This window comes from Gordionus sp. m RMFG-2023, chromosome 4, assembly GCF_954871325.1.
Source record: "Gordionus sp. m RMFG-2023 chromosome 4, tfGorSpeb1-WG-v2, whole genome shotgun sequence".
NCBI lineage: Eukaryota > Metazoa > Nematomorpha > Gordioida > Chordodea > Parachordodidae > Gordionus > Gordionus sp. m RMFG-2023.
In genome coordinates this window covers 28,886,385-28,908,446 of record NC_088778.1, presented here as the reverse complement: position 1 = coordinate 28,908,446, position 22,062 = coordinate 28,886,385, and the positions used below count along the sequence as shown (strand labels likewise).

Genomic DNA, 22,062 nt, shown 5'->3' with positions numbered 1-22,062 from the left:
ATTATTCCCCAAGGAAAATTAATAATTTAAGATATTGAACAAAAAAAATGAACAGAGCAAATAATCAAATCTAATTTTTTTTTCTATTATCTTTTTAAAAGATAAACGAATAAATAAAATAAAAAAAAGTACAAAAATTTGTTTTTGTGATAATTATTTTTATTCTTGAGAGAAGCAAAGGTAAATAAAAGAAAAAAACGTAATAATAAAAAAATTGAATTTTTTTTTTAAAATATTTTACTTTTTTGTTTTACCTGAAAGGGTAAATATTTCATGTTTTAAAAATAAAATAAATATTATATTACAGATAGATATATAGATAGATACTAAAGGAATTAACAAATCAACAATAAAAAAATATTTTTTATTACTATGTGATTTTTATTTAATTAGGCACATAATTTTGAGATATCGTCCTAGCCTTATATTCTATGTTATCTTTATCACGTCATGTTATAACATTTTTTTTTAAAAAATAAGATAAATTATTGTGTAAAAAAAAATGTAGCATGAAATGAAATGTTATTTTAAATCAGAATGCAATTAAATCATTAATTTTTTTTTTAAATCGGATTTTATTGTCATTTTTTTTCTCATGGGTTAAATATAAGAAAATCTTAAAATGAGGGGATTTGTGATTTATGAAATAAATTTTTGAAATGTTAAGTTAAATTAGAATGCATTTAAATCATTAATTTTTATTTCTTTAAAGTTATAAAAATCGGATTTTATTGATTTAAATCATTTTTTATTTTTTAAAATAGATTGGGTTAAATAACAAAATCTTTAAATGAGGGGATTTATGATTTGTGAAATAAATTTTTTAAATGTTAAATTAAATTTCAATTAAATTATTTTTTTTAAAAAAAAGTTTTAAAAATCGGATTTTATTGATTTAAATCATTTTTTTTTTCAAAATAGGTTTTAGGTTAAATATGACAAAATCTTTAAATAGGGGATTTATATGATTTGTGAAATAAATGTTTAAAGCGTCTTATTTTATGTGATAACCTATATTTATTTAAATTTTAAAACATTTTACAAATATATAGAAAAATATAAAATTAAATATATAATATATAAAAATGAATTTAATTGAGAATATGTATACAAGTGTAGATAATAATGCATAAAATATGATGAAGATGAGGATACTTTTAGTATTTTGAGATATTTCAACTGACGCGCTTTTCAAATATTTAATCTTACTTCTAATGATTTAGAAGGTAAGAAAAAGTGTAAAGGAACATATATTAAATATTTTAGAAATAATCATTTTGCGCTCTAAAGATAGCAAGGGTAGACAGAATACAGTAACAAGGTTTAAATCAATGAGTTAAAACATTTTTTTAATATATACGAAATATTTAAACAAAAAAAAATATTAAGGGTACGGTACTAAATCTAAACTTTGTATACTAGTATCGTTTAGATTGTTCCCTTATTCAAAATATTTTAACCTCGATATTTCTAGTAGCTCAAATTTAAAAAAAAACATATGATTTTAGATTAAATTCTGATATATATTTTTTAAAAAAAATTTTGATGAGGATCTGAATGAGATTTATATATTTTTATGAAAATAAAGATTATTCTTTGAATATTTTAAATAATTCCCCCCCCCCCTCCCACCAAATAAATGTTTATATACTAAATATAATACAACACTCCCGTCTTCTGCATCAGTTGAACGTGTTTAGTAATGTTGTTAAACCGATTAATATTTTAGCCAAAATAATATTATGTAAGCCTCGAGATTTTTTAAATAGAAAAGATGTCCAAAACTTACTGCCGTCTATCAACAAAATCTCCGGACTTACATAATATTATTTTGTCTAAAATCTTAATCGAATCGTTTTTAAAAATCGACCCAAATCACACTAATGTTGTGAAATCTGTTTTAAGCACTAAACGCTTTTGTTTACGTCATTAATTTTAAAAATCGATTGGTAACGAGCAACATATCTCTTTTTGAGGCAACGTTTACACCACTCTTAAACACGAATAAAATAAACACCTAAGATGATGAGCATTTGAATTCGTATATTAGCGCTAATATTTTCATTTTTCATCTTTGGGAAAAATGGCGCGTAGGGGTGGGTACAATGCAAATCCTTCATTGAATTTCAGATGGGTGATGGTATTCTCTTCTTAGTCCGTATCCTTACTTAATTTAAATCATTTTATATATTAATCCTTAAAGGGACTTAAACACTGAGTAATTCTAATTTGACTAATAGGATTTGGAAATAGAGAAAAATGAATTTATCCTTCTTTGACTGTTGAATGTATTGCAATTTTTTTTGAGCCGCGCTGAGCTAGTTTTGCTTAACCCTTAGAAATGCCATTAATTAGAGGAATATTCGTTTTTGAATACTCGTTAATTACTACTGTAAAATAAAAATTTATTAATGAATGTCTTTGTGATGGGGAAAACGAATAAATATATGGAATTATGATCAAAATGAATTAATTCGATTTTAATTTATATAATAATTCTAAACTCATATTAAAATAATATTTTTTTAAATTAATAATATCGATTAAAATTAATACAATAATTGAAATTACGAATTATAACAATTTCTTTAAAAATTCTATCTTAGGGCATCAAACACTTTGTTCTTCAGAGTAACTAAACGTCACCAGCTTAGAGGAAAACCAAGCAACTCTACAAATTTAATTATGATGACCTCACCTTAGCTGATTTGAGCCTTTGCAATAGTGGCAAAGGACTTTGGCTATACAAATTTTGTCTTGAATTATTAACATTTTTAAATGTCTCTTCTCTTCTAAGCTTTAAATTTTCTTCATCTTTACGGACATTAATATCGATACAGGGGTTGCTTAGAAAATTCGCATCAAAATTAGATGTAATTTCCCCATGATTTTCAAATGTCAAATCTTCGAATATTAGAGCGCTTTGGTTAGAATCGGATTTACCATCAATATTTTTAATAATTTGATCATTCAAGTATGAATGAAAGACGGTGGGTGATAAAGAATCTAAAAAAACGTCATCAATTATTGATATCGCATCATCGCATATTTTCTTTGGCGTTTGAAAATCGATTTTTGTAATTTCAGCTGTGATAGTTTCTCGGGAATCTATATTAGCTGAACGAGGGAATGTAGGAGATATAATTTTATTGAAAATTTTGTCATTTTCCACGATTTTACTAATTTCAGAATTTAGAGATAATCTAGATCCCTTTTCTGTTTCCCGTGGTCGTAAACTATCTTGTAAATTTTCGTTGATAACAGTATTCTTCATACGAATATTATAATTTAGGGAATCATTAGACGATAACTTATAGTGGTTAGGGATTTCGAATGATGTTTCATCTCCACTGATTATCACTGTGTCATCTTGACAGCTACATCGGTTGTCACTCTTGTGCGAGAAGTGACTAATCATCTCTTTATGACTAATTCCAAGATTTTTATCAAATTTTCTATCGGAGGAAATATGTGAAGTGGGTGAACGAATAACGATGATTGGCGTGTCTAAATCTAAATCGATTTTCGCGTTATAATTTTTCTTAGTAGAATGAAGGCCGTATGAGTTAATCATATTTTTGGCGCTATTTTTAAATTCGTTTTCGTTAAGACTCAATTTGGCAGCGAAATCTGTGATAAGGCGATTATTAAGAGTGGCATCATTATTTCTCGAAGATTTTTTCGAAACCTTGCTTTTGATACCTTTTTTTGGAAGGGGGAAAATATTAATTATTAATTTTAAATATTAGAAAAATAATAGTAAAATGGAAATTAAAAATAAAGATAAAAAAAGGTATAATTTAAAAGGAACTAGAAAATTTGAGGTAAGAAATATAATAAAATAAATAAAAATATAGCCTTGCACACAACTACCCTAATCCGCGGTCAGATGGGCTTCTCGAACACTATGTTTCTAGGCTCGTAGTGCGGGTAAAATTTTAATATTTTCTCAGTCCGGACCAGATCTCATTTTAAGTTAGATTGAAATTTAGTGGGATCTGATTGGCCAAACAAATATAATTTTTTAAAATATTTTACCCTCAAATAGAAATGTGACTCAAAAGCATACTGGGGAAACAATATTATCTGAGATTGATAGTATTGAAGAGGAGTTCCTAAAAGCCAAAATAATACAAATGGTAACTGATGCTGGGGCCAATGTCAAAAGAAGCGTCAGATTAGAGGATTATGAGCATCATTTATGCTTAGGGCATGGACTTCATAATTTGGTTACAGTTGATGGCATGAAAAAAGTTACCAAGATTGATATTCTCATTAAAAAAATTAGAGAAATTATTTCAGCCCTCAGATATCGAGTAGCTGATTTGTAATGTGAAATTGACTGCATTTGAATGTACTTTTAATTTTGGATTGCTTAAAGGATTTCACGATGGCCGGGTAAGCTAAATCCATATACCGAAACTTGACAGGGATCTCATAAAATTGTAACAGTCTATCTTTAGTGCTCGCCACTTCCTCGTGTGCTTCAGTAAAATTGTCGAATTCTGGTGCGATAATAAAAAGTTATAAATTTTTTTTATTTAGAAACGAAATTGACAATTCTTGTTTAAAGTATCATTTCAAATTATACCCAATAAACCCTTTCGCGCCCCATGGATAACTTTTAGAATCATAATTTTAGTAATTTTTATGGATTAAAAATGACCACTGATAACTTTTAAATTTTTAATATTTGCTGTTTCGTATTTTATCACCAACTGGCTGCTTCATATGTAATTATATCATATAATAGTTATAAAAAATCAATTTTTTTTTGTACCATTTTTGCGCCAAAATTTTAATTCATATTTCTGGTTATCAAATTTTCTTAAAAAATGTAACTAATCATTTCATATTTATGTATTAATATTTTTATTTAAAAAATATCATCTTTTAAAACATTTTAGGTGCTGGAAATTGAACATAATGCCATTTGGCATCAATGGTCATTTCTTATGCACTAAAAAAAATTTATTCAATAAATGGAAATTTTCGGCAAATTATTTAGGAAATTAAGATTTAGGGTTATGGAAATTGGAAAGGGGGGTGGGGGTAATTAGATTTTATAATAGTTAACTATATTGATTATCTAATATCTGATTTTCTGGTAGGAAGAGGTTCTAATAGCTATTTTATATAAATAACATGTAATATGAAATGCTTTTTTTATCAGTATGCATTTAGATATGACTACACGTATCCCCGAGGGTGATATGTCTGAGGCTGATATAGAGAGCTCAGACGAAGAATACAATTATTATCCTTTGCTGGGAGATGATTTGCCGAAATCATCTAATATTACAAATGAACTAGGCCTTGAATTGGAGGATATAATAGAAGATACTACTATATCTAAAGTAATAGATAACCCTCTTTGGTCTAAAAAAGACGCCGGAAACATGATTACAGAGTTTATCCCTATATTGAAAATTCCTGAACAGGATTCAACTCCTCTAATCTATTTTCATAAATTTTTTGGACAACCAGATAATTAGCAATTTTGTATCGGAAACAAATATTTATTCCCTTCAATGTTGTGGTAAATCTATAAATACAGATAGCGATAAAATTGTAAAAATTTATTGGGATACACTTATATACTAGCTTAGTCAAGATGCCTTCTATACGACAATATTGGTCTGGTGAAACATCTCACAAGTAGCGCAAACTATGCCCTGCAATCGTTTCCCTTTGATCCGGAAATTTTTCTGATCATTTCAGAGAGTTCGTATAATGTTTTCTGGGAATAATAAGAATCAGGTTTATTTTATCAAAGAATCCCATAATATATTTTAATAAATTCATGAACCAAGTTTATTTTATTAAAGGATTAAATTTATTTTTCACCGAAAATACAAATGAAATTCGTTGTTTATATAATAAAATATTTAATTTAAATGATCTCCGAAAGGTAACAAAATGACCTTTCGAAATAAATTGTAACTTGTATAATGTCATTAACAATTAGAATTTGTAACAAAAAAAGAAAAACATTTCAAAATTTAAAAGTCATTATCAAAACAAAAAAATTAATAGTTTAAAGGAGAATATAAAAAAATATTTAAACGACTTCTTAACATTTTCCATATTAATAATAACAAGGATATGGTAAATAGGGGATAAAGGATACAACAAATTAAACAAATTTCACCCGATGGGGATAAACTCTGTATTCATGTTTCCGATGTCTTTCTTAGACCATAGAGGGTTATCTTTTATTTTAGTTATAGTAGTATTTTCGATTATATCCTCCAATTCAAGACCTAGCTCATTTGTAATATAAGATGATGTTGGAATATCATCTGCCAGTAAGATAATAATTGTCTTCTTCGTCTAAGCTCTCTATATCAGCCTCAGTTATATCACCCTTGGGGATAAGTGTAGTCATATCTAAATGCATTAAAAAGCGTCTCATATCATGTTATTGATATAAAAAGCATTTCATGTTATTTATGCAAAATATTTATTAGAACCTCTCCCTATATCCAAGAAAACCCAATAATAGATATTAGATAATCAATATAGATATTTTATCAAAATCTAATTAACCCCCACCCTATTCCCGTTTCCATAACCCTAAATCTAAATATCCTAAATAATTTGCCTAAAATTTCTATTTATTGATAACAAATATTTTAGTGCATAAGAAATGACCATAGATGCCAAATAGCATTATAGCTCAATTTCCAGCACCTAAAATGATTAAAAAGATGATAATTTAATAAAAATATTAATACATATAAATATATATTAATAATAAAATTATTACTTATATATTTTTAGCAAGATTTGATAACCAGAAATATGAATTAAAATTTTATGAAAATGGTACGAAAAATTTTTTTTTTTATATAATTATAAAATGATACTCGAAAAGTTATTAATAGCTTGAAATGATAAACTATAAGTTTAAAATGATACTTAATGAAGTAAAATACTCAATTAGGCGAAGTTGTTAAAATAATACATATCAAGTCTAAATACAAAAAAAATGTTTGTATCCTTATTTATAAAGCTGAATAAAGTTTAGCTAATTGATATCCTCATTTATTAATTATCCATAGGTAAGTTCAATAGAAAACATCATGGTCAACACATTACATATCATTCATATAATAAGTAATAAGCCGCCATTACATTAACATTAAGCGAATCTTCTCGAAAACGACTCCCATAATTACTTGGATGGATTTCACACAATCCCCTGGACTTCATGTTTGATACTCAATCGTTACACTTATTATCTAGATACATTTTTAGTTGCATCTATTTATAGCTACATTTTTGATGCGATTTTATTTTATGTTCTTTAATTATATTTCTATTAAATATCTGTCCTAATTAATTCTTTCCAATTTCAGATACGTGTTATTTTACAAGCAATGGATAACGAATATCATGGTAAATAAGTTATTAATTATTCATCTTTATATAAATATTTAGACGATTTATTAACGCTAGATGAAGAAAAAACAATCAACACAGTCATTACCAAATTTTTCGAACTTTATTGAACTTGGTTACAAATTCCAGAAAATTAAACAAATTGACAACGATTAATCGATAAACTTTCAATTCCAGATGACACAAATGGCAGGCGTCTTACTTTATTAATATTTTTAAAAATTCAAATCGCATCAAGATACTTTTTTAGGTAAAATATTTGTATCTAGATACTTTAATACATATATCAGTTCCAAGAAGTTGGCAGATAGATTGGAAGTACTACCTAAAATCTGAGGCCATTTTTTTGTGGTAACCAAAACTAAGGAAAAAAGTTATAAACAAATACAAATAATAATTTTGTAAACTTTTACGTTTAAAAGGTCGAATGAAAGCAGTAACGATAAAGCATAGGCCTATTCAAAAACGTATTCGAATATAATAGTGCATTATTCGTATTCGATTCGAATTATTCGAATAATTTTCGAATAATTGAAATGAATTTTCTTAATAAAATAAATCATACTCAAATATATTGACAAATTTTTTTATTGCAAATTTGATTTCAAACAGAAAAAATTATAATAATCCAATGACAAATAAATATAATCAAGTTATAAACAAAATTAAAATATTATATTATTCATTTAATTTATAATTTTAAGCCAATTTTTAAGGCAAAGGGTTTTTCTTATATTTTCTTCTTTATACGACATGCGGTTTTTTGACAACAAATTAGTGCCAACTGAGAAAAGTCTTTCACACGCAGTTGATGTTCCTTGTATAGATAAATAATCTCTTGCCATTTTTAAGAGTATGGGGATCCTATGTGCATTTGTCTTCCACCACATTAATGGATCAGTATCATTCTTTGATCTTGGTTCACTCAGGTAAAAATCGATTTCACATAATTGAACATAATTTTGTTTAAAAACAATGTCAAGCCTGTTTTTGTTGACTTTCATCCTTATTTTGGCAGTTGTAATTATCAGTAGCTTATAAAATAAAATGATATGTATTTAAATGGGGGTAAATTAAATACCTGTATATCTGCTTTAAATCCCTTTAAACTTGTCTGTTAACCTGTACTTTATTAACATAACATACAGGAGGAATGGGACGATCTTGTAAAAATTAAATCTATCCTATTGCCTTTGTATGAAACTACAAATATGGTTTGTGGGGAAAATTATCCTACTTATAATTTGGTTATACCCTATTATATTCTAATTCTTGAACACTTAAAAAATGAGAAACCTTGTTTCCATAAAACCTCTAACAATGATTTCAAAGTGGCATGTGATAAATTTTTGGGCTATTACAATTTAACTGCAGATGATGCAATAATAGCTACAATATTGGATCCCAGGCTCAAAATAGAATTTTTAAAATCAATATCTCTTGATTATGACATTGATATATCCAGGTTAACAGACAAGTTTAAAGAGATTTATAGCAGATATACAGGTATTTAATTTACCCCCATTTAAATACATATCCTTTTATTTTATAAGCTACTGATAATTACAACTGCCAAAATAAGGATGAAAGTCAACAAAACAGGCTTGACATTGTTTTTAAACAAAATTATGTTCAACTATATGAAATCGATTTTTACCTGAGTGAACCAAGATCAAAGAGTGATACTGATCCATTAATGTGGTGGAAGACAAATGCACATAGGATCCCCATACTCTCAAAAATGGCAAGAGATTATTTATCTATACAAGGAACATCAACTGCGTGTGAAAGACTTTTCTGAGTTGGCACTAATTTATTGTCAAAAAACCGCATGTCGTATAAAGAAGAAAATATAAGAAAAACCCTTTGCCTTAAAATTATAAATTAAATGAATAATATAATATTTTAATTTTGTTTATAACTTGATTATATTTATTTGTCATCGGATTATTATAATTTTTTCTGTTTGAAATCAAATTTGCAATAAAAAAAGTCAATATATTTGAGTATGATTTATTTTATTAAGAAAATTCATTTCAATTATTCGAATAATTCGAATCGAATACAAATAGTAGATTTTATTATTCAACGAATCGAATACGAATAATGCACTATCCGATTCGAATACGTTTTTGAATAGGCCTAGTATAAACTAGATTCTTCGGGTAAATAAGAATAATTATTAGAAACTTAAATAGTATTTTTATCGCGTTTATTAAACCGATTGAAGCACTAGCGTCTACTAACAAAGCAGTAAAGAATAATATAGTTAGTGTTGTTAAAAAGCCCAATTTGAGTCGATTTTTCAAAATTAGCCAATTTAAGATTTTGGCTAAAATAATGTAAGCATCGAGATTGGACAAATAGATGTCCAAGCATTTCTGCCAGTTATGCGCAAAATCTTTAGGCTTACATAGTTATTTTGGTCAAAATCCTAATCGGGCCGTTTTTTGAAATAAATAATCGAGCTTTTTAACAATACTAATATAGGGTTCATCGTTAGTCCTTCCAATCGATTGGCCAACTTCACGAAACATCATACAGTATCTGTATTTGTAGCTAGACACATTAAAAATATCTTTTAACGACCCTGATAATAAGTTTGTTTCATATTTCTCTCTCATTGCGATCGCCTAAAAATTAGTGTGCCGTCTGAGGCGATCTGCCAACGAGTCTTGCTCTCCGCGAAACAGAGTGTAAGAGCGAGCCTAGCAAAGTGTACAGTGGTTAGATCCGAGAAATGGTAAAAAAAATTTTTTACTGATTCTTCCTTTTTTCCCTAAACTTTCTTAAAAGTCATAAATTACCATAATAAAAATAATGAATATCGAAAAGGAGCTACCAAACATCGTCCAATGAGTCGTATAATACTGAATCCCTTGTTTAACGCAAGTTTTCCCGATCCGTAAGGGTTTTATACCGATTGAAAACGAAAGTAAACGATCGTTAAAATCGTCTGGTTTATATTGGCTTAAATTGTTTTCCCATTTTTCGCGATTCGCCATTTTAAAATACGAGGTAAAGTAATGATTCACGAGATAAGGAAGCAATTTCTGTAAGGTGTAGGCTTTGTTCCAATCCAAAATTTTCGAGGTAAATTCCTTATTTTATAATCGTAATTTTTTTTTTAAAAAAAAAAGAAGTTTAAGTCTGGAAACCGGAACCGGAACAAATCTAGCAACCGGAAATGTTTGCCTCAAATTTATAGAAACCGGAAATTTGTGCCTAAAATTTATAGAAACCGGAAATGTTTGTCTAAAATTTATAGAAACCGGAAATGTTTGCCTAAAATTTATAGAAACCGGAAAATGATTTTACGATCTTTTTTAGGAAAATAGTAATTAGTTGTAATAAAAGTTCAACCATTTTATACGTTCAACCCTAAATCATATTAGATCGCCATAAATTTAATAGTATAAATTTCCACTTAAAATTTTACAGGTTGATAAATTAAATAATAGTCTTTAATTTAAATGAATCTTAAAGATTTACATGCCCTTTAAATATTAAAGGGGAAAATGGATAAATTATTAACTTTCATATAGATAACGTAGTATCCATTTTTGAAAGCTCTTATATTATTAAAGAAAATAAAATGACACCTATGTAACTAAAATAAAATACTAGGTCTGGGAGTAGTATTGTTAAACGGCTCATTTTGAGCCGATTTTTGAAAACGGCTAACTCAATATTTAAGCCAGAAAAATGGTGCCTAAGTCTAGAGATTTCTATAAGTCTAGACCTTTGTTTCTTCTATGAGCAAAATCTTCAGGCTTAAGTAATATTTTTCTGGGTGACTATATTGGAGAATCCACAAGTTTTTTTAACGATCCGATATACATGTAAAAGATATCAGATATTTTAGATTGATGTTTATTTACCATCCATCTATGAACCAAGCCATAAAAAATAGTCAAAATTTTGAAGAGTTTGAATAAAAAAATTTGATTTAAATTACAAAGGATTTATTTATAAATGATTTTGACATTTTCAAGGTAAAATTTGTATTTCTAATCGCCACAGGAATGATTAAGTGTCTTTTTTTAAAAAAAAAAATTTCCATAAGGTTAACTATATTTCTAATTGTTGACCTATCGACATAATAAGAAATTTAATAATTATCTTAATTATATTTATACCTTATTAAGGTATGTTCCAGTATCTTTTTTAAAATATTCAAAAAGTTATCAAAACTTTCAGAAATTTTTAAAATTTTAGGGAATTATATTTTGGACATGTTTTTATTTTTTATATGTTTAAAAAAAACATATTTCTTCTTTTTCGACAAAGTTTCAAAAGTTCGCGAATCGAGTTTTTTTTTTGTTAAATATTTTTAATCCTTCTCTCATAATATAACAAAATTTCTTTTTAAAATAACTCGATCATTATTTAACGCTGCACTTGGTTGAGTTGAGGGGATCAAATCCATCGAGGGAAGACCAAATGACGACGAGGATGAAAGTAATAATGGGTGACATAAAAATAAAAACGATGGGTTTTACCGATCATCGACGCCTATGACCGAAAAAAAATGGAGAAAAGGGATAAGAGGGGAAACTGGCTTAACCCGGGTTAAACCTGGAAAACCGCTTGCAAAAATTTTTTTTGAAATTATATAAAAATATAATATATATCAAAATAATTCGGACAGGATATTACGCCCTAATAATTATAAAGGACTGCATAAATTTTCGGATCATTTTACCCCGGTAATAGAATTAAGAATCTCGGCCTTCTGTCCATAGGAAGACCCAGTTGGAATCGTCCTTGTTAAAAATACGCTCGAATGTAACATCATGAATTATCATATTTGAGAAAATGAATTTTATACACTGAAATAATATGATTTTAATTTATTCCCCATTATATTTTTTGGATAATGTAGTAGCATCGTTTTATATAAAAATTCTTTTTTTTAAAAAAAATCTATGGAATTAAAAACAAGATTAAATATTGTTTACATAATTTGTGCTCTTTATAATGTGAGTTTCTGCTCGAAAAACAACGGTAAACCCTGTGTTATATAAATATTAATTAACTTAAAATATTCTTAATGAATTTTGTTTTCAAAGTGGATATGCGGGAAAAAATTTGTAGTCAAGCGTTCTAATTATTTAGGGTTGAAATCGTTCTAAATGCTGGAACCGTGCTAAATCTATGAACAGGAACTATTTTTTTTAGTAACCGGTATACGCAATGATATTAATACTAGCCTAAACTGATAATTCCTTTTCTTTTAAAGTGTGCGACTTTGAAGTCAGCTGTAGTCGATGTCATTGGCTATATTAGACGTTATTGAAAAACCTTTCGACAAAATAGCCCGAAATTGTCTTTCAAATTTCGTCTAAATGCCTTTTGATGGTGAAATTCAATGTGTAGAACACTTATTTTTTATTAAATCCATTTTAATGTATAAATCATTCGCAGTCTCGGTTGGTATCTAATGTTAATGTCAGAAATACTTTAAAAATATTCAGAACCCGATATGAAAGAAATTAAGAATTGTAAATTACTAATAATACAAGTTCAAACAACTATATATTTTTTTTTAAATATGATTATTAATTAAAATAAGATGTATATCGTCGGATGAGTATTATAGTGTTCTATATCAATTTTTTTTTAAATTGTTCAGGAGAGAATTTTATTTAAAAAAATACGTTTGCACATCATATTCCTGGCTTATTATATTCAATGAATTAATGTATAATACATTAAATTGCTCTAAAATAAAATTAGTAATGCTTTGAGCATACATTGTAATTAATGATTCCTATTAAACTTTTTTGGATTTCTCCACAAAAAATATAACGAATAATTATGCTCAGGTTTTCACAACTAAATAAAAAAAAATTTAAATATGGGGGGGGGGGGGTTAAATTTTTTTTCAAGGGACCAAGTTATGGGGGTGAAATTTTTTTGGGAGGTTTGCCTTTCCGCCGCTACGGTCTTGTAGAACAGTATAATACTCATCCGACGATAAATGAAATCATTCTAAATACCAATATTCCTTGCACATTCGGAGCGCTAGGTAATAATTCGTTATGTTCCGGGATTCTTTCCTTCGAGCTATTAGTAAATTCGTCTGCTATCTAGACAAACAAACAAAAATATTTATAATTTTTATTACAGTTTATTATAAAAAAAATATATATCCTGGCGGAAAATTTTTTTTTGCCTTTTTTGAAGAAGGCACAACTTAATAGAATACTTTTACTTTAAAGGTATTCATAAAAATTTTGAAATATATGCATATTTTTTTTTTAAAAAAAATTTATTATGAATATTGAATTTTAAATGAAAAAACACGATTGTAATTAAATAATAGGGCCTAATTTTCCAAGCCTGGCCCCGCCGGAAATTTGATTAAATAAATTTACCCTGACAGGCCCGGCTCGATAACGAACAAAATTTTTTTATTTGTACTGAAAAGCCCGACCCGAAATTAAAATTGTTTGTCCGCTCAACCCGGAGAGAATTTATTTAAAATATAGAAATATCGAGTTTTTGATCATTTCTACAAAACAAAAATAAATATTGTCTCCATGTTTCTTGTAAAAAATTTTAAAATCAGCCTGAACCAAATTTTTTTTTTAAATGTGAGGGCCGGGGTTGGTTTGGGCCTACTCCCGCAGATCCCGAGTTAATATAGCATAAAATATATATTAAATTTTTGAATAGGTTCATATTTGGATTTAAATTCAAATCATAACACAATCGTGAAATATGTAAAAAGTGCGTGAATCACAAAATAAATCGAACATCCACATCCGTTCAGATATTTAAAATCATATTTTCGTGCCCCTCCTAGCCATTTCATATATGGCAACTTCTTAACTTACCTAAAAAAGAAAGTAAACAAATATGTAGTAATGTTTTACAATTTACAAATAAAAGTTGATAATAATTATATTGTTTATTTTTATTAATTATACGATTGATTTTTATGATGTTTAATTTTATTTATATAAAAGTTACTTTAACAAGAAAACAGATTTAATATTTATATATCGCTAATTGAAAAATCTTTTCTTATATAAAGATAAATATTTGCAGAACAAAAAAGGAAAGAATTTTTGTTTTACCTTTAAAATTGAAATTTTGACAGTTATTTAAATTTAATAAAAAATACTTCTGATTCGGAGACAAATTAATTATTTTATTATCGCCATGTCTTAATCACTATACCAGTTAAAAATCCCCTACAAAATAAAATTTCAATATTCCTAATTTTTAAACAAAAAATTAAATTTGACAAAAAAAATAAATAAATGTATGATTTATTACTTGGGAATACGGAAACTTTTCAATGGGTATGCCCCTAACTTTTTTATAAATATTTAGTTCCAACTTGTGATAATCCAAGATTTCTTGAGCCATGTGCCATTGGCAAACACAGACCCTCGCAATTTGTTTACCTGTTGTGTTTAACATTGATAAGATTGGATTTATTTAAGAAAATCACAGTTTAAAAAAAAATCTGGTTTTGGAGAACACAGATTTTTTTGATCAAATTTTAACTAAAATTCCCCCCAAAATATTAAATTTTTTTTAATTTGAACCAAAATATAAGATTTAAATTTGTGTTTTCATCATTAAAGATTATTTCATAAAAATCATAGAAGTTTATACTTATAAATTAAGATATTTTAAATAAAATATGATCAAAAATACATACTTGAATCATTCTCAAAAAAAAATCTTCAGATAAAAAATTTTTATTTTGAAGATCATTTCAAACTCTAATGTATAAAAAAAAAGAGAGAAAGTATATATATAAAACAATTGAGCCTTTTTTCCATCTTTCTTTACATAATTCTTTTCAACAAGTTTCAAAACGATTTCTTAAAAAAATATTTCAAATTTGTTTAAATTTTTGACTTAAAGATTCTTTTTATACCTGAAAATCACTAAAAAATTTTTACTTTGTATAAAATTATTTTAAAAAATGATTTTGGTATTTATTTTCTATTCAAACTCTGATTAACCCGGCGAGATTATGAGGCGTAGTCTAACGTGGTAAATAAATGAATGAAATATTGGTTAATGGTTCATTTTAAAATTTTAATTAAACTTTTCAATGATAAATTATTTGAAGATAAATAGAAATCAAATCGGAACTAAAAGAACCATATGTCAATTATAAATTATAGCGACCAAGAAGGGCTAAAAAGAATCAATTTTATAAAATAAAATTTAAAAAATGATCAAATTTAAGGGTATTTTTGCTCAATTTTTTAAAAAATAAATGGCAAGAGTTTGAAAAAAAAATTCCAAAATCTTTTTTAATACATTAAATATTTTGTAATTTTCATAGATGTGTCCTGCCTGAGGAGTGGCAACGTCTTTTGGCGGCTAATGGAGGTCTAAAAGGTTCCCTGTGATCTGAGTCTAAAATAGGATCACCGTCTCCTCGACGGGGTGTAAAAACCTTCTAAAGGGGGGTTGATGTCAGGAAGGGTATCCGATTGTAAAAAATCTTGCTAGATTTAAATCAGAAGGAAAACTGGCCAACCTGGAAATCGCCATTAAACGGAGAAGAAGAAGTGTGTCCATATTAGTGTTGCTGAATGGACCGATTTGGTTTCGATTTTTAAAAAGGCCCAAATTAAGAAGCCTATAGATTTTGCTCATAGGTGAGAGAGAAAGGTTTGGACAACTATTCCAAATCTCGAGACATATACACAATATTATTTTGGCTAAAATCTTCATGGGGTCATTTAAAAATAGAACCCAAATCGGGTAGTTTAACAACACTAGCCCTGATTCTAATTATTTTTGATACTTATTTGTTTAGCCTAGTCTAGACAGCATCAGCTTTTGAACTAGGATACTCTTATTTTGGTTTGTTTTAAGTGTTTGATGGCATTACTATTTTTTTTAGAGATGTACCGATATATTTTATCGGATAGGATCGGGTCGATATTTCATCTATTTGCAAATATCGGTTATCGGCCAATATTATAAAATTTTCCGATCCGACATAAAATGGCGTCTTTAACAAAAAATAAAATATTATAAAATTTTTAAAAAAGGTTATATTTAAAATCATTTATTTTTATAAAATAAAATCGAAATTCATTTTTATGTATATTTTTTAATAATAATAATTAATTAATAAACATTCTACCATATTGTTATTTTTTGTGCTCATTCTGTTTATAAAAGTGCGCGATAATCTCTTCAGAATCTGTTTTTAGTGAAGCTGGTGATATACTTACCATCGCCAAAGGCTGATCTCTGATTAATTGGAAATTTTGGTATTTCTAAAAAGAAATCTCCGATATGTTAATGGTAAATATTTATTTCAAATTAATATATTTGTTTATTACTTATTATGTATATAGATTAATGTTATTACTTATTATATAAAAGTGATTTAAAAATAAAAATATTTTAGATACTTTTAGAATTGCAATTTAATTGAAAACTATAACTGATCATTATAATATTTAAATGACATAAGTTATGGTATAGTTAAATTATATATATTATACCAATAAAAAATATATTAAAAATTAAAACCATTGGTATCTTAAAATTAGATATGATATCGGATCGGTAATCGGCCGATATCAATTTAATATCGGATCGGATAGGCCTCCAAAAAGTGGTAACGGTATACCCCTAATTTTACATCTCTTTTTCAGGCTGTTTAGTCGAAGCTATATAGCTGACTAAACAGCTGGTTTAGTGATAAGTTGAACCAGGGAACACCCTCAAAGATTTTTGATCATAAGATATTTTTTCAAACTCCGATTAATATATTGATTTAATTTAAATTCGAAAACAAAAATTTTATAAATTACTTACTAGATTTTGTGGTACAACGTTTGGGCAAATTTTCAAGTTCAACCAAAAAATGAAAGAAAGGATCTTGTCGCCAGCTATGAATTCTACATATTTATAAGTAAAATAAATTATTAATTTTATATATATATATATATATTTTTTTAAAAAACAAAAATTTCTTTTTAGCTTTCACTTTTTCTGGTGAAAATATGGATTAATAATCTCAAGGAACCTGATAGATGGGCATTTTTTAGCCTTTCCTGTTCCTACCAAGGAAAGAAAAAAAATGGCTTACCAATTTTTAGAACATTTTTCAGAAAAAATATGACTCTACTTAGACCAACACATTTTTCATATCAATAAATCCAGATTTAAGACTGGTAACTAAGGGCTGAATTCAAAAGTTTACAACCAGCTGATTTACTTTTTGTGAGCAGTGTATTAAGATGTAAATGACCCAAGTTTATTTTGTAAATATTCAGTTTGTGATTCAAATGTGATTTAAATTTTTATATCAACAACCTGAAAATAACCAATATAATTAAAAATTAATGTAAATAATTTTGAGTGATAGATTTTTAAGGGCTATAAGGACTGAAAATGACTAGGATAAAAAGATGATTATGGGACTTTAAATTCAATGTTACTGGGTAAAATACTAGTGATGTTAAAAGTTACTTTTGAAACATAACTAGTTACAGTTACTAGTTACATTGGCAAAAACATAACTAGTTACAGTTACTAGTTACATTTTTACAAAAGTAACTAGTTATTAGTTACAGTTATTTTCAAAAGTAACTAGTTACTTACTTTATACATCATTCATATACGCATTATTTATTTATTAAATGCATTTATTTAATATAAAAAAAATTAGGATAAACAAAGTATAATCAGTTATTTAAAATAATATACAATTTATTTATATAAAAAAATATCGCAAAATTGAATATTTACATCGAATATAAAAATATATATTTGCATTGAAAAAAAAATTTATTTTTCATAAAAATTAGAATCTAATAAATGTTTATTTGCTTTTAACAACAAATTAATTTCAAAGTTATTATCTAGGAGACGTGCTCGTTTATCTCCAAAAATGAGCTTACCTAGACTGAACAAGGGCTCTAAGGGAGCACTTGATGTTAGAACAACATTATATTTAATAAAGAGTAATTTTAATTTGGAAAATCGTTATATAAAGAAAAAGTGTTATTAGATTTGATAAAGTTTTCTATAAGTTCATTATCCAGAATATTTTGGCGCTTTAGGTCAAAAAATCCAACTACATCAAGTGATGTTGGTTTTGAGCATGATTTATTCGTCTGGGATTCACTTTGAGGTATTTATTAAATTTAAAATTTACTCCTTTTTGGCTTTATTCCTTTCTTGCCTAATCCAAGGCCAGTCAGTTTTAAATAAATGGTGAAGAATTGCAGCACTGATGTTGTCATTATCATAAAGATTATTAAACCTATAACATATTTTTGTTAGACTTGGTTCTTCTAAGTAATGATTAATAATTTAATATTAAATTCTAAAATAATCTGTCTTTGTTTTCCCTTATACTATATTTAATTTTATTACGTATGATATGAAGTTCCAATGCTTGTTACTTGACGGAAAAAAATATATTGTGCTACATTTGTAAATAAATATAATATTAAAATTTATTAAATACTTGAATTTGCTTACAAAATTATGAAGCCCAGCAGCAATGTAACAATTTAAGAAAAGAAAATCAATTTGAATGGGAAATTATAACAATCAGACATTTTCACAAAATTTTAATTTAATAAATTTAATTTAATAAATAAATTTGATTTAAAATTAATTTATCACAACATATTAAAAATAAAATTAATTATTTGAATATATCTTTAAAAGTAACTAGTTACTTTTGGCAATTACATTTCAAAAATTATAACTAGTTACAGTTACTAGTTACAATTTTAAAAATATAACTAGTTACAGTTATTTTTTAGCCAAAATCTAGTTACCAACTAGTTACTTGTATCTAGTTACCAACTAGTTACTTGTAACTAGTTACCTTAACATCACTATAAAATAAAATGGGAAATATTGGGAAGAGATTCAAGTTTAGGTTAAAAAGTCCAATTTAAAAATAACCAGATTAAGATTTTAGCCATATGTTGGCAAATAGATGTCCAACCTTTTCTGCCTTCTATGAACAAAATCTTCAGACTTGGATATTATTTTGGCTATAATCTGAATCAGGTTTTTTTTAAACAAATCAACCTGAATCTAGATTTTTAATAGGGATGTACCGATATTTTATATCGGATCGGGCCGATATTTCGCCCATTTTAAAATATCGGTTATTGGCAAATATTATAAAATTTTCCGATCCGATATAAAATGGCGCTTTTAACAAAATTTAAAAAAAGTTATATCTAAAAATCCATTTATTTTTATAAATAAAATCAGAATATATTTTTATGCTTAATTATTTTAATAGTAATAATTAGTTAATAAACATTCTGCAATATAGTTATTTTTTTTCGCATTCTGTTTAAAAAAGTGTTCATTAATCTCTTCAGAATCTGTTTTTAGTGATACTAGTGATATTAACAGTCCCCCTCACCACAGACCGATCTCTGATAAATTGGAAATTTTGGTATTTCTAAAAAGAAATCTTCGATAAATTAATTTTATATATTAATTTCAAATTTCAATATATTTGTTTATTACTAATTATGTAAATAGATTAATGTTATTACTTATTATATAAATAATTGCAATTGAATTGAATATAAACTATAACTGATCATTATAATATATTTAAATGACATATGTTATGGTATAGTAAAATTATAGATGTTGTACTAATAAAAAGAATATTAAAAATTAAAACCGGTATCTTTACAGAATACAAAATTAGTTATGATATCGGATTGGTTATCGGCCAATATCAATTAAATATCTGGAATATCGGATCGGATCGGCCTCCAAAAAGTGGTATCGGTACACCTCTAATTTTTAACAACCATAATCAAGTCATTTTGGTAAGTTTGAGTAGGTCTAAGATTCAGCACCATTAATCTCACATAGATCCAAAGATCAACCCAAATTGGGCCATTTAACAACATTACTATGCAGTGTATAGGTTTAAAAATCAAGTTATAACAAAAAAATTCAAAGAAAACCTCCCAAAATTGTTTTATTTCTAAAGAGAGTAGATTGTGCTATATTTATTTCAAACTATCCTCTAAAATCTTAAGGGTTTGGAACATAACCATTCTGTTTTAATCTCTGTCTAAATAAGATAATAAAAAACATACTTTACAATTTATAAGGCATAATTTTTACCGTGTCATAAGATTTTGATTTTCTTCACCTTCTTTTTGTATATGAGATATAATTTTGAGAACTTGTTCTTTTCCCACACCATTAACTCCCCCTTGTAAATAATCACAGCCCAAAAGAACAGAGGCACCAATTAAATCAGGAAGAGTTAAATTTAATTCTTTTAAGGTTTTTTGACAGTCAAAACTTTTTATAAAGTTTTTCTTCATTTAAATTTTTTTTAAAATAAATAATAAAAATAGATACCTTTTTGTTAGCTAGATTTATGTCAAAATTCTTGTAAACAATATTAGCTCCATATAAAATTATATCACTATCATTTGAAATACATCCATCCACTTTCTAAATAAATAAATATAGCTAATTAGAAATAAGTTTACATTGTGGGAGTTCAAAAGTGCACAAAGCTTTTCTGCTTCACTTTGACTTTGTAAACATGGAATACCCATAAGAGCTATTAATTGTCTACACTTTTAAATATAGATTTAAAAAACTTGCAATACAAAATTACTTTGTCTGAAAGTTTTTTAAAATGTGGTCTTGAACATTTGTTACCACTATTGAAATTAATTTTAGATTTTAATGTGTTTTTTGAATTCCTCTGGTTTATAGTTGCATATTTCAATTCAGGGGGAATACCATCCATTATAAATATTAAATTTATTTCATGTTCATAAAAAGCAAGGATACGAAAAAATAAATTTCTAGATCGTGCAAAAAATGAATAAATATTGTATTATCATGGAATATATATAGGTCACCTTAAGTAAAGAGTATTATTTATTGGACCTTGCAAAAAGTGACCCATGGCTAAGTTTTCACAAATCCATATACTTAAATCAACGCCTAAAGTCTTGCCTCTTAGTGATTCTATATCACAAGTTGTATTAAATTGAGCAAATATATTCCATATTTCTTTCACACCCATGTGGTAAAATTTGAATTTACTGGATATTTAGCAGACCACCAATTCAAGGAATGTTCATTTGAAGGAACTATTTTAATTGGTTGAAATAAATATAAATTTAGGTAACAAATGGAACAATCTATATAATTATCAGAATAGAAGTTTATTTTATTAGTTTCATTATTATAATGATAGAACAAAGAACTTATTAATATTTATAAAATTATATCTTAATTTTATAGGATTTAAAAATCTGGAGTCTATTTTAAAAAATTTAATAATTCAAAGATGATTCTTAGAACAGCCCATATTATCTAATAAAATGGGAAACTTTTGTTTATAAGATGAAATAGGCAACTATTTATCATTTATTATTTAGACTATAAATAAGTCCTTCAATAAAAAGTTAACATATGCTTTTACTTCAAACTTACAAGCAAGGATATTTAAATTAAATATTTATAAAATTTGATATCTGGAATCCAGCTAACTGTATTCGCTAGGAGGAAAATAAAACATAGAAGATACAACTATATTCGTTAATTTTCTTCAATTTTTTTTTTATTTAACTCATTTTTTTTGAAAAATGTATTACCTCTAATTTTTTAGTTTTTATCAATATTTTATTAACA

The 22,062-nt window shown here is 26.5% G+C and overlaps 1 protein-coding gene across 1 annotated transcript; it reads right to left on the bottom strand.

Annotated features, from left to right (window-relative positions):
• Window positions 1–2,425: 2,425 nt before the first annotated feature.
• LOC135928311 (flap endonuclease GEN homolog 1-like) lies at window positions 2,426–21,451 on the bottom strand. Its single transcript, XM_065464753.1, has 11 exons — window positions 21,285–21,451; window positions 21,035–21,227; window positions 20,904–20,993; window positions 20,755–20,865; window positions 20,527–20,702; window positions 17,218–17,300; window positions 14,692–14,822; window positions 13,407–13,496; window positions 10,247–10,505; window positions 4,359–4,505; window positions 2,426–3,702 (listed from the first exon to the last, which is right to left on the bottom strand). Exons 1-11 carry the CDS (start codon window positions 21,449–21,451, stop codon window positions 2,684–2,686), a joined length of 2,466 nt encoding a protein of 821 aa, XP_065320825.1. The 3' UTR covers window positions 2,426–2,683.
• Window positions 21,452–22,062: the final 611 nt, after the last annotated feature.

Excerpts from the sequence above, each read along its gene's own strand:
- LOC135928311 (XM_065464753.1), bottom strand. The coding sequence starts at position 21,451 with ATGGGTGTGAAAGAAATATGGAATATATTTGCTCAATTTAATACAACT. Across the intron at positions 21,228-21,284 it reads AATAATACTCTTTACTTAAG|AAATTTATTTTTTCGTATCC; the intron begins GTGACCTATATA and ends TGCACGATCTAG. Across the intron at positions 20,994-21,034 it reads TTAAAAAACTTTCAGACAAA|TGTAGACAATTAATAGCTCT; the intron begins GTAATTTTGTAT and ends TATATTTAAAAG.